The sequence below is a fragment of the Opisthocomus hoazin genome, chromosome 12 (assembly GCF_030867145.1).
Source record: "Opisthocomus hoazin isolate bOpiHoa1 chromosome 12, bOpiHoa1.hap1, whole genome shotgun sequence".
Taxonomy (NCBI): domain Eukaryota; kingdom Metazoa; phylum Chordata; class Aves; order Opisthocomiformes; family Opisthocomidae; genus Opisthocomus; species Opisthocomus hoazin.
The window spans coordinates 10,846,502-10,864,903 of record NC_134425.1 but is presented as its reverse complement, the minus strand read 5'-3'; the positions used below and the strand labels follow the sequence as shown (position 1 = coordinate 10,864,903).

General features: G+C 36.6%; 1 protein-coding gene across 1 annotated transcript in view; it reads left to right on the top strand.

The window, feature by feature from the left end:
- The window catches only part of CDH8 (cadherin 8), a 150,560-nt gene that overhangs the window by 45,657 nt on the left and 86,501 nt on the right, over nt 1–18,402 (top strand). Inside the window, exon 4 of the mRNA XM_075433595.1 lies at nt 8,573–8,867. Within this exon, the coding sequence (XP_075289710.1) occupies nt 8,573–8,867 (295 nt within the window). The remainder of the gene's footprint in view (nt 1–8,572; nt 8,868–18,402) is intronic.

The following is an 18,402-nucleotide window of genomic DNA, read 5'->3' as shown; positions in this document are numbered from 1 at the left end:
ATATTTTTAGTAAGAAGAAATTTATACTGTACCCATGTGCACAGTTCACAGGTTAGTGCAAGTACACTGAAAATAAGTTATATTATCACATGTAAGCAGATAGTGTAAAAGATAATCAATATGTAAGTACTCACGATTCAATTTTTCGTTTCTCTTTATTTCACTCAGTTACCTTCTCAACAGTTTTCAATTCTAGCTCAAAGCTGGCTGCATAGCTGATGTTTATATTTCTGCACTGTAGATATGTTTGACAGCCAATTGCTAGAAAAGAGATTTCTATTTGCACTGCCAGCTTTACACGTTATGTGGTTTTAGACAGCACTTCCTTATCTTCAGACACTGAAGTAGGCTAAGCAGTCATCTTAAGTTTGAAAAATTGCCTTCAAAAAAAAGTATTTTAATGCTTTCAGATTTGTTTCATTAAATATTATTAAATAACAGAATGCATTAAATTAAAAAGTGCATTCTGCATGGATTTGAAGGTCTTTTATTAAGAAGGAGGATAGCTTAAATATGTTATCACTGGGATCCTCTTAGTTGTTGTGAGCAAAGCATGATCAGAAGCCAGGGTGCTGAAAGTAGAGCCTTGAAGGATTGTAAAATCATGACAACTTAAATATGCTTAAATAAATAGAAATATCCTGTCACCTTTGACCACAGTAGCCTATTGTACTTTTTTCTGCCATCGCTGATCAAGGATATAGCTTGTCTAGTTTGACAGATTTTGTAAGCAGCCTTCAAATTACCGCTGTGGGTATGTAGTGATTAACTTTTTTATTCCTCTTATGGAATCCTAAGAGTGTGTATTATAAGATAGTGGTCTGACATTCACTTGAGAAAATCATTTGAAAAATACAAAGAGGTCTCAGCGCTCAAGTGCAATGTACTGTGTGCCTGAGAATGAAGCCTAACATGTTATAATAAGCTTTTAAAGAGGAAAGAAAAAATACAGCTCAAACAACATGGAAGAATAGCTTGGAACAGTGTGAATAAAATGATGATGATGATGATTAAAGGAACAAAAGAGAAGGGTTTGGTATATACAGGAACTGCCGAACTTCTGGCTAGCACATTGAATTGGAAATTCCCATGGCTTATGTTTTTTTACAGCCTTCACTGTCTTTAGTCTCTATAGAGGAAGGAGTGTCAAGATGGACTCTGCTGGCAGTAGAAATTGGCAGCCAAAAGGGAACAGTCGTGGTTGGAGACTTTACACAATCTTACAGGTAGTAGAAACCACAGCATAGTTTGTGTCTGATGCTGACAAGATGGAGGAGGGAGTAAATGGATTTACTGCTATTTCACTGAGTTGGAAAAAGAATGACAATTTCAGGAGGCACTGTTAATTATAATGCCTGAAGCACTGGAATTGTTAATGTAAGTGCTTGACCCCAAACAGTAGGAGATGACAGACAGATACTTTTTTCCCCCATAAAGACACAAAAGAGGGAGTATGTTTTACAAGACTAAAACTGCATGCAATTTTTGAGGCTCACTAAGTCCAGCTTTCCGATCTCCTGTGGTGAACCACAGTACACTATAGATGAAATAACAGAGAAGTAAATGAGATGGGAAAGGATTCCTCTTTGACAGTATGACACAATTTCATTGTATGTTTCCAAGTATCAGAAACAGTTGGGTTAAAAAAAATCAAGACCTTTTTACAGGAGCAGTGTCTGTCGGAACATGAGAAAGGAACAGCAGTCTGGGTTCAGAAATAGTTTCGTGAACTCTAAGCTAGGCAGAAAGCCAACTACAAAAAGGTGCCAGCCATCTGAGGCCACTTGACACGGGACACTTGAGCGTTAAATAGCTGCAGAAAGCAATGACTAAAGGCAGCAGTCCAAGCTGCGGTGGGACACAGGTCATATGTGGTGACTGTGTTCTCAGGACAGAAGGGAAGACAGATGGTATTCCCAAATGGAAAGGGCCAAGGCCAGAACTAGGAAAACAGAAAGCTTTAGCCATCATCTGGCTTAACATATGGATTCAGAAGAAGCAAGGTATATAAGAAATATATATATAAAAATCAACCTGAGACCATGCTTTGGAATGAAGATAGCAAAGAGTAGAAACAAATTACCTTGTCTTTGTTGCCATCAGAACCACTGAAGATGAATATGTGATTGTGGATTTGGGGAAGCCGCTGCATCTGGGTGCATGGTTTCCTCCTTCTCAGGGAGTTCCCCTGGCAGGGGGGACAACTTCTGTGAAACAACACTGGCAATACCTAACAATTCTAATTAAAAATTAATACTGTGATTAACTGGAGATAAACATGTAGAGCTGTTTAGGAATGCCTTGGGTGGTCCTACGGGCTGGATGTTTTTTCCTAATATAGATCTTTGTGAGACCGAATGTGGGTTTATCTGTTCCTCCCCATCTGTAAAAACAAGTATAGCTACCTTTTTTCTCCCAAGACGTCAAGCAAAAATAGATGTTGAAAATTATTAATTCAGCCTGGTGAGGAAGGCGATGCATGACACCCACAGAAAGGGCCAATAGTGTTCTGACGAGGAAGGACTTAGCTCAAGATTCAGGTCACATTCCTGAGCTCTTTTCTTGCATCAGTTGGTCATAATCAGTGAATTAGAACAAACAGATTGTTAGATCCCAATCTTGTCTCCAGCTTTTAAACAACAGTTCACTCTAGTGTATTATAAAATGATACCAAAAGGTAAGCAACGAAAAGCAGTTTGTGCACAGTTGCAGTGTGAATATAAACAGAGACAAAATTAGCAAATCAAATAGAATAAAAAAGCAGTAGCAAAGAATAAACAGAAACATAAAAGAAACCATCTGCAATCAAAGATACTCAATGACATGGTAGGAAACTGAGGCAGACAAAAGCAGAGATTATACTCTTAAATGAAAGTGTTAGGGATATTATTGCTTTAATTCTCTTTGAATATGGTTATGAAGCTGCAGCTGAGAAGTGTGAGCAGTAATGGCTTTTGACAGTTACTCCAGAGGCTTCAAGTTATATGATTCTCATATCTTAAATGAAACCTTTGTCATCCACGGACATGTCTATTTCCTTGCTGAAAGTATTCCAAGTACTGACATCATGTCAGGTATATCAAGTCTGTGCCCCAATTTGTCATTACCCTGAATAATAATGCAGAATATTTGGTTCCCCATTGTGCAGCTATAATTCCTGTGACTAAAGATGGGATCTGCCTATCCATGGAGAGAATAAAAGATTCTATTAAATTGAAATTACATTCACTTTATTAATTTGGCATTGTGTGCAAATGAATTAAATCTATATATAATAGTTTAATTATGAATTATTTTTTTAACCTCTAGGTCATCAGTAAATGTGCTCGTTGTCCATTATGTCTCAGAGCACGTCAACAATACACAGAAAAACCTTCTGTAACACCTAATGATGTTTATATTTTTAGGAAAAAAAAAAACAACCTGCAAAGTCACATACAGAAAAAACACGATGAAAGTGCATTACATTTTTGAAAGCATTGATGTCTATAAATGATTTTGAAAATCACTAAAATCCTTCTATACTTTCACAGAAAGAGCTACAGCTTCTTAGAACCCATCAGTTTTGGAAAAGAGTCATAAAAGCTGAGAGTCCTGTCCCTAAATTCATTAAATAGAGTCTGCCTCCTAAGTTGGGAATTTTATTGCAAGGCATACGTAAAAAATAGAAGAACCTGAAGGAGCATTTTAGGATAGTGTTGAGGTGTTGTGTGTGTATCTGTGTGACATCAGGTGAAAATCAGTGATGCACTAGTTAATCCCTTAAAAAAGATTCCAGAGTTAGGAAGGAGAATAATGATGCAAATTTAAAAATGAAGTTTTAAGGCCAGATTATGCCTTTTCCCTTGAAACAAGTAAGGGGTAATTCCCTTGTAATTACATGAGGATGAATTAATTACTTTAGAACGATCTCAAATAAGAACGTGACTACATAATGCCTACTTTTCTTTTCTTAATTAAAAATGTCCAGGAGCATTTTCATAATATGTAGATTTCCCCCCTCTCCTGAATTATCGATCTATTCATGCTTTTTTACTAATGAGCAAATTGGGGTTACAAATCCTCCCTTTGATAATGCATGTGCTTGCAGGCGACTCTGTATCAAGTCGTGCATCAACACCACCCCGGGAGAGGACTCCAAGTGCCCAATCCTACTCCAAAGGGCAGTCAGCAGCTTTCTGCTAATTCTGGGTATGGGCCAGACCCAAGTGCATTATGTACTTTCCTGATGGTGAACCCATGGCTCGAACATGAAATTCATTGTGCTGAGCAAGCTGTTGTTTTGACTGCTATTGATTTGCCAGGTAGCTGGCTGAGAGCAGGTGAGACAGTTTCCATCTGCAGAAGAGACTCTGAAATCTCTCTGTGGACTCAGAATTGCAACAGAGCTTCACAAACCTAGCTTGGAGCTTCTGCAGCCTTCGTCCATACATTAAGTCTTTGGCTGCATACATACTTTTGAACCTAGTATTTGTTAAGAAAATATGAGTAAAAGTACGATGAACAAATATCTATGGAATAAGAGAATTTAATGTCAGTAACATGCTCATGTATTTGGTTTTTACTACAGAGTGGTACTTCTACATCTACAGGATATAGAGGCTCTGTGAATGAGTTTGATCTCTGCAATTTCTCTTGCATTGATTGTAATTATGCATGTTTGTGATATATGTACGTGGGAGACTATAAATATATGTTATGTATTTGAATAGTGTGTTGGCAATACTTTTAGATATGCATTCATTATTAGTGAAAATAATGTTAGTTTTGTGGAAGTACACTGTGTGTGCAGTTACCATTAATACTGGCTTCATTGATTATAATCTGTGTTATAACACAGAAGAGAGAAAGAATTAATAATGATTAGAAACGGTGGTGTTCAGAGGGTTCATTCTGAAATAAATTCATTTTTTAGGCTATGTGGGAGCCATTAGCAGGGTATTAACAAGGGGTATTTGCATCACCATTAATCCAGGCACAGATTTGGTGATGGGGTTGCATCTGCTACTTTAAGGGAGAGACAGGTTTGAATATATAGTCCCACAGGCAGGGCAGTGATGGAACAAGATGATTTCACTTCCTTTGAAGTCTAATTAACTGAGTCTTGCTGAAGGAAGTGAGTTTCGCTCACTCTGAACAAGATTAAGTTTCCAGTAAAGATGCTTTTCTGTTGGTTTTGGGATGCTGTGTAATAGTGGGACATAAGGGCTAGCTGTAGATGTCTGCTTTTTTAAATAGACGTTCCTGTGACCTTTCTCACTATTGCTCTGAAAAATAAGAGGTCAGCTTTCAAGCAAGGGTGCAACAAACAAAGCTACAAGTGTGGAAAACAGTTTCACATTTGCAGCGTTTGTGAGGCTTTTTCAGCAGAAACCGATATTATTTTATCATATTCATTATGCCTCTCTATCATTCACCTAGACCCTATATAATTATGTGTTTAATGATCTTTAACCTTCATATGAACACAGCTTGCTGAAGCTTGACAATTGCTGTAAGTTATTATTCACATCTGGTATAAGAGAGGAAATATTACTTGGAAAAAAAATACTACACTTTCTGGTTTAGAACTTCAGTTCTGTGATTTAACTTTGTGAGTAGATGATGATGATTTAATCCTAAATCCAAACACTGAAATTATTTTGGAAAAATGGCTCTTCTATAGGTCGTTTATTATAATATTTTTATATTAGAGTGTAGGTACTTCAAAACCTGAAAAAGATATTTTAATCTGCTAGTCTGGATGCTTACCGTAAAAACTACATGTGATTTCATTAAATGTCGTATTTATGGCTCATTTTTTATTACAGAACTAAAAAAAAAAATTACTATCATTTTTACCACTATTAATCTTTGGGTAAAAAAAAAATGATCTTCCACTAATTTGACCCAGTTTCAACTTTAAGATTATTAAATGTTTCTAGCTCTTCCACTTTTTGTTTAATGTTTAGCTCTTCATTTTATAGTGTTTCAAATAGCAATATCTATTTCTTTCTTTTGATACAAAGGACCTTAACTTACTAGAAGAAGCAATTCATAGTAATCATAGACTTTTTTTTTTTTCATTTTAACTGTTGGTATCTTACTAGCACTGCAAGGGTTTTATAGTGCTACATTAATTTTTACCAGAAATGATTTATGAACTATAACTGCTGTTGGATAATACAGGTAAGACTTACACCGGAGATTACACTAGCAGCCTCTCCTACTTATTAGCAAATAGGGAGTTGGAGAATCTTTTAGCGTTCTCAGGTATCTTTGTGGAAAATCTAGTTTATCCAGCCAGTGCCTTTTTAGAAATTCGAGTTATAGGTTTTCACTGTAAAACTCTGCGTAGTTGTGTGAACTGAGATGTTCCCAACTGCTTTGCTGAGTTGTGTGTCCAGACAATGTTGTGATATGACATCACTGTGATTCAACTATGAATATTCTGTGAAAACGTTCACATGCAATGTTAATAACATTCAGATTTTATTCAGGGATCAAACAAATGCTTAAATTATAAAAAATCTGTTTAAAACACAAACAGATTCTGGATTGATCTTGACAGGCTCTGGGACCCTGAAAATAATCTTTTTTTTATGTTGCTGGCACCTAGATTGAATATAATCCCGCTCATAAGGACAATAATCTGTAAGACAAAAAATAGTTGTATTAACATGTCTTACTGCTCAGACAAAACTGCAATACCAACCAAGAGGAGAGTGCCGTTAACATTATGTAAATTATGCTGATTGTTCTTAAGTCAAAGCTGATGACAACTACAAAAAGAACAACAGACAGAGTTTTTGGAAGAAGAATTTATCTGTCACTTGATGTTTCTGCATATGTTCATGAGGGCTGGGTAGGAAGAGTGAACTGGATTGAGTCATTCATATTCACAGACAAAGTGCTTTTAAAAAGTTGTTAAAACAATGGTGTGGTAATAGCTGGTGTGGTAATAACGTGTGCCGAGCAAACGCCTCTTGTAGTCAGTGGGAGCTCTGCTATTATTGCAGAGCAGAGAATACACTGGTGGCCCAGGATTTTGTATGTATAATAAACCAGATCAACTGGAAAATCAGACCTGACTGCCGTTGTGCTCATTGCAACAATGAGATTCCTTTTTGTAAGATGCTGTTAACGAGTTTTCTAAGCTCTTATTCCTGAACAGCTAATTTGCAGATACAACTATATATGACCAATTATCTGCTGAAGAACCTGCAGAGCCTACTTGTGGCATGACATAAAAATCTACTTGTGGCTTGGATGTAGCCACAGTTACAAGGGCTTTTTTCCACACTTATTAAAATATCCTAATACAGGCTCTTATATCAAATGACAATCCTGCCGGCCCTACCAACAACTGCTGTCAATTGAAGAGTAAAATGCATAACCAGCAACAATTTCTGTTGAGCTGTCTGCACAAAAATGAGCAAACAGGAACAAGTCCAGTAGTAGTTCTTGTAAGTCATGTTGCAGCTGTCCTAGACAGGTTGTACATATTTCCTTCAGACCATCTTTTGTGAGGTAGAGATAAATAGTAATAAATGCAAGTTACATTTTTATTTACATGTTATTCACTTCCTATTGTTCATATTGAATGTGTTAGATTTAATAGTAATTCGAATTTAAAGCTCTATTACTGTATATTTAAGCTATTCTGTATTTTTTAATGTATTGACACTAATACATACGGTCCACCAATTGGTGTGTTCACCCTCGCAAATTAAAAATTGTTGGAGATAATCTGATATGTAGTACTTGGCTCTGAGTCTTCAGAAAAAAAATCAATGGAAGTCCTTTGTTTGTCTCCAGTGTTCTTCAGTTCAGGCTTTTAATTAACAACAAAAAAAATCAAAGTAAAGAAGAAAACCTATTTTCTCATACTTCTTCAGATTATTATAATCCTATCTTGTTTTTTGAAAAACCAAGTACAATCTAAATATCATTTTTTTTCTAATGGGACTTTGAGGAGAATGGGAAGATGCATTTAAGGGGGTTTCTTATATTTCTGGAAACCTGCTTTGACAAAGCTTTCTTTCAAGGGAAATACTTTAGAATAAAGATCTTAGAGCCTTTCAAGTTCTGCTAACAACTGAGTTATGATACAGTTCTAAATTTCTGTGAATGCTGTCCATTACGTTTACATAGATGCTAGTGTTCAGCCATTTTCAGTCACCTGAAAATAAGCTGAAAGTAGTAACTAAAAATAAGAAACTAGATTAAAATATATATTATTGTTAATCCTTCATTCATCTTTTGATCTACCAGGTTAAGGACATTTTGTGGTGGTTCGTTTTGGCTGAGAATAGTTCTGAAGACATTTACATTTTAGAACAGGGATTTAAAATATATATAACTGCTTTTTAAATAGGAAGTCTAATTATGCCTGTGATTATATTCACTTTTGATTAGTATGCATACAAATCCCTACTCTCCTTGTGTATTCAAGCTGAGATATGGATCACTGGAGCTAAGATTAAAGTACAAAAGAATAGCTTGACAAAATGTATGGTTATGCCAATGCAAAAAGAATTCTGGGTGCAATTTTTGTCTCTAAAATGCTTTTTTTTTTATTTCTCCCCTTAAGTTACACACAGACCTGGATCCTGGCAGCAGCAAAATCAAGTATATTCTGTCAGGAGATGGAGCGGGAACAATCTTTGTGATCAATGACAAGACTGGAGACATTCATGCAATGAAAAGGCTTGACCGTGAGGAAAAGGCTGAATACACTCTAACAGCTCAAGCAGTCGACAGGGACACAAACAAACCTCTAGAACCTCCTTCAGAATTCATTATTAAGGTTCAAGACATCAATGACAACGCCCCAGAGTTTGTTGATGGTCCATATCATGCCACGGTTCCAGAAATGTCTCTTGTAGGTATGTATGTCTAAACATCGATGAACTTTGATTACTCACAGTTTAAACTATGCCAGTATGCCATTGAGTTGTTGACGAATAGTAAGATATTTTTTATGTTGTTAGCATTAATTTGCATATTTTTAAATCTCTTCTTGGCCAAACCTTTCATCTGCAGCACAATAGTAGAGTCCCTTAGTAGTAAGAAAATGACTAACAGATGTATTAATGTGTCTTTCTCTGTCCAACAGCACTTTAATGGGCTAAATTTATATTCCCCCTCTGATGCTGTCGTTAGAGTATTGTTGCTGAGAAGGATTTATCAAGATTTGTTCCAACTTGACACTCTAATCCTATTGATATTTTGTTGATGTTTAATTATCTGTTTGTGTATTTTCATACACAGATGTAGCACTTGCAGTATGTTGATACATACTTATTTGTTTTTGTCAAAGTGCAACTGTAATCAGCCAAAACCATTGAAATGAAAGATGCTGCGTCTGGGAATTGATGGTTAGACTCTAGAGTGGGCTTAACCAATTAGCCATAGGATTTGTGCGGAAGATGGAAGCGGAAAACAGAGAAAGCTGTGGAAAAAGAGGGTGAAAAGGGAAATTAACTGTGTGAAAGGGGAGAAAAAGAAAGGAGTAGGAAATAATCTTCTTAATACGTTATATTTATTCATTTTGTCGGATTAGTGTGAATCTGTTGCCTCATGGATTAATATGTTAGATTTATTTTTTTTTGCATAGTTTGTCACTTGTTCTGTATTTGCAAGTGTGTAAGTATGTACTTACAGAGGGACAGATTTACGTGCTCAGATCCTCAATCCCTACTGATACATGCATAACAAGCACAGGTGATCCTTAGCTGTCACTACAGCAGAAGGGAAGTAAACCCATCACACCAAGAGTCAATTTCAGGGTAATGTAAGAATTCAGTACAAGCAATGACGTTAAATCTGGTGATGAAATGCTTAGTAAATTCTAATGTTTCCTAGTATTAGGTTGAGGATGATGTGCTTTTCAGCCATTTGTCTACATCTGTCAAAGCAAGATAATTGAAGGAGTGCCAAGGCACTTTGTAAAATAAAGCAACACCCTATCAAAAAGTTTCTAAAACACCATTCTGTCTCATTTTCTTAAAAAGACAAGGAATGTGAGGACCCCGATCCTCACACATTCAGTACAATGAGTTGTACCAGGTCATTTTCAAATGTAAGCATGGTGTGGTGGCTAGATGGTGATACCTGAGGCTTCATTTTTTTAATCAAAACTTCTCCAACAGATTTTCATATCTTGGTTGCACTGAATTGCTTGTGCTGAAACAGATATGTGAATTTTCAAGCCTGCGTGCCAGTTCTTTACCCAAAACATAGGTTTAATTTGTTAAGTTACTTTTAATTATACAGCAGCACAAACATGACATGGACCTGCTTTCAGAAGATATTTTTGCCAAGCTCTAGGCAAGAAAACGGCTTAATTAAATTTAAATTAAAAAAAAAGAAAAAAAGGAGCGAGGTGGAGGATGGGAAATTGAAGGCAGTTAATACTTCTATGAATGGGACTTGTTTGGTATTCTACGGAAAAAGAAAATGAAGACAAATACAGACAAGAAAATATGGTTTCTGCTGACAAAGGCTGCTATAAAAATAATTTATATCTGTGATGCATATGAGCAATATTTCTAATCCTTAGTAAAGACATGGCCCCTATCCAAGGAGAATTCACTGTAAAGAAGAAGAGGGGAAAGAAAACAGAACAACTTTGACAGGAAACTAGTCAGAAGATCACATGAATAAAAATCCAATGAATTGGTTAACATGAGGTGTGAAAGACGGTAGAAGTGCAATGAAAGCAAGAGAGTAAAAGGTAAAACATTAATGAGAGAGGGAAAGTGAAACAATTGAGAAAAGTGTTAGGGTGAAAGAGGAGGGAAAAATGTAAAGGAGGTCAAGAGAGGTGAACTAAAAGATAAAACTTTATCTTTGAAAACTTTGTAGTAGAAGATTGTAGAAGAAATGCCTCGACATAGATGCCAGTTTAGGGAATAGTGAAAGGGCCTGACTTTTGGAGGATGTAATTTCACCTGTTTCATTAGCGCAGTGGGGGAAAGAGGAACAGTTCTTCACTGAAGTGTCTCTGAAATCATATAGTTCTGTATTTTTACGTATTCTTGGGATGCATGGAAAAGTTTGGTCCAAAATGAGTTTATTCTAACACCACGAGTATAGGTAGAAATTTGTTACAGATTATTGTTACAGATTATCTCAAAAGTGTAGTTTTTATTACCTTTATTACTGAAACTATGTGAGTTTTGCACGTTTATCCCTTATGATCCCCGATCGTTTCATGTCTTTTATGTGACATTCCTAGGAGTGCATGTTTACCAGCTATTTCTTTAAAGAAGTACAAACATACACTCCTGCTCTTCTGTTGAAAAAAAAACCCTAATTCTCAACTGCTGCTTCAAAACTCTGCAAAATCTGTGCAGCATACACAGTCAAGTCTGCATCTGAATCTCTGGTGGAAGCAAATTTCTGGGCTGGAGAGTTGAAGAAGAGAATGTTACCCCTTCACCACTGTAGCTGTTGCTATTTCCTTCTGCCTTCCTCTTTTAACCCGCAGGTAGCAACATCAAGAGCTGTACCAAGTGATGCTCCACAAATTATTTTAACTTTAATTGTTGTTAGTCCTCTTAAAATTGCTTTAACTCCTCTATAAGAAAACTCTTTCTCCTTTCAGAGTTCATTTGGTTTTTTGTTTTTTGTGTTTGGTTTTTTTTTCCCCACACTAAGAGTATTTCACTTCCATTATCCACTTAGTTAATTCCTCTTAAAGAGTTCTCCACCCACTGCTAATTTCAGCCTTGACATTTCTACAACAGTTATTACTAGGCAGTGTTCTTATTCAGGATAAAACGAAGTTGTGCTAAACCTCCTGAAAATGCTTACAGCCATTCTGGCTGCTCTGAAACAGAAGAGGAATGCACAAGCTAAATATATAGTACTTATGTAAGGAGGATGCAGTACAAGGCATTTTATTTTTGGACCTATGTGGAAAGCAGTGCATAAAATACAGATGAACACATTAACCTTTCATTATTCTGTAATGTAATGTTGAGGTTCTAACACAATGCAATTTTTAATAAGCACATTAATTATTAAGTAATTATAATTAATTTAATTAATGTATTAGTATACACTAAATATATATTTATATTTATATTTATAATATAAATATAAGATAATTAATTAATTAGATACAGCTGGTCTGATGTTCCTTACTGGAACAGTTGTATTACATGAACATCAGTAGTAATTTTGCATGACTATCTAGAACATGGATGATACACGATGGGGATATGAAGACTGCAATGTACGTGCAAACTTTCTGTATGGGATATGGATGAATGTGTGTGTATGCCAGTATATGAGATAATCATACATATATGGCCACAAATCCAGCCTGTTTGATCTTTGTGTTATGTATCTGTGATAGCTTCCCTACTAAAACAAAGGAAAAGGATTTGCATGGCTTTCCTCCCACTACTTGGTGCAAAGAGGATTCGTATTACACTCTCTTATCTCTGGCAGGAATGATGCTCACTTTTCAGCTGTCTTCACAGAACGCACACCCACACACGTACTGAGTGGTGTGTATCGTCACTGTGTTCGGAGTTATTTTGAAATAATTTATTTCTCTCTTCAAGGAAAGAGCGGAGCACATTCCAGAAAAAGTTTTGACAACTTAATTGATTTTTCCCTTCTTTCATCCTTATGTTTCTTTTTTTTTTTTAAGTAATTCCTATATAATTGACCATAGTAAGCCCTGTACCCCAACTCCAAAATTATGAGTTTGCTTGTGAAAGCTAGTAGTGTATAAGGATAATACGTTCTTTGCTGAAATTGAGGACTTTAATTGGGCACAAACATGATCGAAGGGCTGGAACCCCTCTCCTATGAGGAAAGGCTAAGAGAGTTGGAGCTGTTCAGCCTGGAGAAGAGAAGGCCACAGGGAGACCTTGTAGCAGCCGTCCAATGCCTGAAAGGGCATGTAAGAGAGCTGGAGAGGGACTTTTGACAAGGGCCTGTAGTGATGGGACAAGGGCTAATGTCTTCAAGCTGAAAGAGGGTAGACGTAGATTAGACATAAGGAAGAAATTCTTTACTCTGAGGGTTGTGAGGCCCTGGCACGTGTTGCCCAGAGAAGCTGTGGCTGCCCTCTCCTTGGCAGTGTTCATGGCCAGGTTGGACGGGGCTCTGAGCAATCTTGTCTCATGGAAGGTGTCCCTGCCCATGGCAGAGGGGTTGGAAATGGATTGTCTATAAGCTCCGTTCCCACCCAAACCATTCTATGATTATATGATATTAATTTTCTTAAGGAATTAAAGATCAAAAAGTGAAATCTGTGGAATCTTTTCATTGTAACAGTATTGAATGTCACAAATCAGAAATAATTTGCCTGTAAATCTTGTTTAATCACTTTTAGATGTAAAGGGTCACACTGGGAATGAAACTCAGTTAAAACCTTTTAAAAAGAGATTCAGCTAAGCTTCTGGAAGAAAGAACACCATGACTCTTTTTTTTTTTTTCCCCATTTTTCTGTGAGGTCTATATATGTGCCTGCAGGGAAGATAGCACATTATGTAAACGAATGAGCAATCGTAGAAGATCCACAAGGGTAATTGGAACTGCTCCTGTAGCTTATTTAAAGAAAAGAAAACAAAGAAAACAAAACCCACCCCCACTTCCCTGAATAAGTTCTGTTTCTGTGTTGCCTTCTCAGCTACGCTCAGGTTCGTGAATTCTCTGAAAGCATGCTGCAGAGGTGATAATGTGAGCAAACGTGGATATTGCCTCTCAACAGTATAGTTTCAGGATCTGTTTTTTAGGAGAGGAATGAGGAGTGAGATTTCTTGATTTTGTTCTTAGTGAAGCCAAGAGTGTTTAGACAGCTAGTGTCATGTTGAAAGACAGAAGACGACAGAAGTAGAGTGATAAACGTGTTGGTGAAATGAAAAAGGACACAGATGGAAAAAGAACAAAAGCCATAAGGGAAGAGAATTCTCTGATAGTTTGCCTGAATTAAGGTAAACAGTCAAACTTTAATAATCTCCAAATACTAAGAATTTCCTGACAGTCATAAAACACTCGATTGTAAAATACACTCAGTGAGATTCAGTCTGCCATTGCTCTAGAAATGCTTTTGCCTTTAACACATAAAGATATTAACAATGTGAAAAAGCTTAGAATGATATTTTTGTTCTTAAATGCTTCCATGAAAACTATTTACTAGGGGAAAAAAGGACTTTATTGGAAAGGGTTTAGGCTTTCAGTTGAGTCAGAATATCAATTTCCAATTTTGGCACAAGCACATCTACTTAGCAATGCTTTTCTTTGGATCAAAATTTGCCCTTGATTACACCACTGTAAATAAGAAATCATTCAATAATTTTTTTCCACTTTTTCAAAACTAGAACAGTTATTTAGTATAGCCATGTATAGTTAAAGCACACTGTACACAGTGTAGCTTCTCTTTCCAGTTCTCCCAAAGATATTGGTTCTCTTCCAGTTCCAAAGTGTTTGCAAAAGGACAAAATCTGCTGAATAGGAAATCAACATGCAATGTCTCATATAAATAGTGATAAAATAACTTGATAAATTAGAAAGTTGCGATAAAAACCTGACCTGAAAAGTTAACAAGATCAACCACACTGTCTTACTGCCTTTTTTCCCTATGTATGCATTGATTTTCAAGGCACTGAGCATGACTGTTAAATCAATGATACTTTGTCACAAAATTGTAGAGTAAAAGGACTATATTACTCGGGTCAACTACAAATTAGCCCAAAGGGTAAATGCAAAGGGAGCGCAAAAGCTAAGGACAAAAGCAGCAGATGTTGTAAAATATGGCAACAATGTAACAGCTGTTAGAAAATGTATATCTTCGTGTAGTCTTGTTCCTCTACTACTTCGTCTTGTGCATAATCAAATTCACTAGCTGTGATACTGAAGAGCATTTTACGTGAGAGATTTATTTAGTGAGCGTGCATGTGTTTAAAATCTTCTGTACATTCTGTGTGACTGAGACATAGTTCCAAAAGCAAAGTCATAAGTAACCATAAGTAGTTGGTTAGGATATATTCAAAACCAAGGCAGTCTTCTCCCTAATTTGACTTGTTGCTGAGCCTTGAAAAAGCATATTTCTGAGTATGTGCTGTTATTTTTGTACTTTTAATTTCTCATGAGGTCTGATTTGAAACTATTATCTTTTTATAATGTTCTTAAATGACCATTATGAGCTCGAGGACAAAGGATGAAGTTATGATATTGCTCTTTAGAGGTTTATTATCTGACCCTTTCGTTGCACTGACCTGTATTGTCCTGAGTGTACTAAGCTAGTTCATTGACTTTACACAAAATTGCTAAAATCAGTGTGATTGCTCAAAATACTTCGTAGCAATGGCAGCAAGTACTTGAATGTTCAGGTTCTGAAGACACTGTCTGGGTCTTAGAAATAAGCCCTAAATTAGCTGTGCAAAGTATGGAGCTGTTAAAATGTAGTGGCTTTAGACAAAAGCTGTCTCTTTTTTTCCTCTCCATTAACTGGTAGCAATCTGTGACAAATTTTCGATTTTTTGCACACATGCATTCCCTTTGCACGAACGAACATTGTGCAAATGACACATAGTGAAGGTAAACTCCTCAGGGAGAAAAACCATTTAGATCAGAATTGAAGTCATAGTTCCTTATGGAATCCAATATGGAGGAATATGTCTTCCTGTGATGTTGCTGTTCTGCAGGGTGAGGACAGACAGACAGGCATAGCTGTATGTTGATCATATGAGGGCAGAGCAGAAAATTCTGGCAGTCTTAGGTGCATGCTTCTCTAGTCCTATGTAATCTACAAGAATCTGTCCTACTGTCATTTTTCCAGATGATTCTTGTCTCATAGTCACAAACATCTTGTTCTTATTGCAGACATTCTGCTTCTGAAATTCGGTGTGATTGCTTTCGTGGTACATATCAAACACATCATTGTGTTTCTATTTTGTGACTATATGAAAATAAGTCTTTGACTCCGGTTTCTGGTACATTCTCTTTTGTTACAAGTTTAAATCTAGTCTTAGCAAGGATTTTTCACAATTTTCCCAAATTTCAAATTTTGGAGAAAAACTGTTTAAAACGATGATAGGGTTTTTGGTTTGTTGGCTTTGAAAGCATGCCATTTCATTTCTCCATACAGTTGTGTTTGTGACATGAGCCCATTTGCAGGCCAGCAGATAATGCCTAACTGGAAAACAGACAGATGAGAGGAAGCAGACCACTCCAGATTTCTGCCAGACTGCAGCTCTAGGAGAGGCCACAGAACTGGACTGGAACGTATTCTCTCTTTTTCAATTATGGGAAATGTAGACAGGTTCTAACCATGAGGTAGAAAGTCCTAGGTCAGAAAATTAAATTCAGTGTGGTAATATTTTCACAGAAACTTTTATTAGTATAACTTGTATCACTCTGCTAACACAAAAGATTTAGCTTGAGATCACCGGGGACCAATACTCCTCAAACTCTGTTAATTCAGATGGCCTGTGTTAGACGTCTCCTTGACGGACATACTTGGCATTTGGAAAAATGAGCTCAGATCCAATTCAGAATCCATTTTTTTTTCCGGCACTGGTCATTCCCCACCCTGCCCCGAATTGGTACCTCTGTCTTTGTTTAGTTGCTGAATCTGCAGCACTTAGTGTTTCTTCATGAATACAAAAAAGCAATTGCCTGTGGAGCTGCTCTCAATATGGCTTTCTCATGAATCAGCCGGTGGAGTACTGCTGGGTAGCTGATTCAACTCTACCCTTTCCCTGGGGCCCAAATGGTCTCTGCTGCCATATGCTTGCTCCGCAGAGGCCTGAGGGGATGATATTTCAGAGTCTGCTTTTGCAACCTGGTTTACAGTTGCTGGCATTACAGGCTTCACTCTACCAAACAAAGCAAGTAGAGCATCAAAGCTGCAAGATTATACCAGCCCTTTTCTGTTTTCACAACAGAAAGTTATAAATGAAAGAATTTCTGCAGTAAACAGCCAGGGCTATTTTATTTATATTTTTATACAATACACGTGAGCATAACCTGAAACTTCCATTGAAATCAACAAGCCTTACAGTACTTTTTTTCCTGCTTGGAAATACAGCGTACAGTGATCATCCAATTTTACTGTCTGTGCCTGGGGACCTCGCAGAACGAATGCTGATGAAATAGTCAATTGATTAGAGACAAGCAGTCTTTCAAAAAGTCCTGAGCAAAAGAAAAGCTATTTCCCACATCTCTCACAAATATCAATTAATATTCCATAGTGAGGATGATATCTAAGGGGAGAATAAAAAATAACATGAAAAGAAAACATAATTCTTTAAGCCAAATATAAAATGTATTTTAGCCTTCTACTGCTGCCTGTGATGTTACAGACTGTATTCTAATCCTAACAAACAGCCACCCCGGGGAATTTATAAAGGAATACCTGCAGGCTCTCTAATGCCACCATCTTACAAGTTGTAGCAAGAAAGAACTGCCAACCTTAAAACTGAAAGGCAGTGTCCTTTCTTATTAGATTCACACAAGCTAAATCCAAGCAGTAGACAACATCATCAAGGATTAACTGCCAAAGAGTTATCTATATCATTAGATCTGAATATGTATTTCTGATGTAAAACATGTTTGTTTCCAAAAAATTATGTTAAAAAGGCAGCATCAGAGTTCTCAAACAATTAGTTTATGCACAAAAAAATGTAAAATATGCAGCTTATTAGATTTCACAGCCATGCTTCCTACAGTCCTCATTATACAGCTGTGAAATGCTGAAGGCTGCCAGCTTGCTCCATTGTCTGTGTGCTGTACAGAAGGCATTTTTCTCCTATGCATAGCAAGCACCTTTCATACTTCTGCAGTTACACATTTGCATACAATATATTTTTCCCATTTCCCTCACATGATAAAAAGTCCTTAAAATTACACATGAGCAATCTGAAAACATTGGTGTGTTACATGTGGCAGGATATTCATTTGTTCAGATTTGACTCATACGCATGTTGCATGGTACTATCATTTTTTAAAGATTTCATTAACTTTCTAAGCTATCTACTCCAAAAATTGCATTAAGAAATAGGGAACATTTGGAAGAAACAACTCAGATTCGTCTTCTGCTTATGGAGCTAAACCTGACTTAGTATATCAGAGGTATATGAAAAGACTATTTTCCTGGTGGAAACAGGAAACCCTTTCTTGCATTTTCCTTCATGGTACTTCAAAAGTTGTTGCAGTGGTTATCTCCTACTGTTGACCAAGCTGCTCCTTTTTGATTCTTTCAGATCCCTTCATTAGGCCAGATTTTTCAGGCATTAAAACTTTTGGTTTAGATTATCAGTTCTTTGGGGCAGCATCTGCCATTTCCTGTAGGTCTGTAGAGTACTGGTTTGTTAAATCTCTTTTTCTCTGCATTTCAGTGACATTACATACGAGTACTTATATAAAGCAAACTAGCAAAATGATCAAGTAATGCTT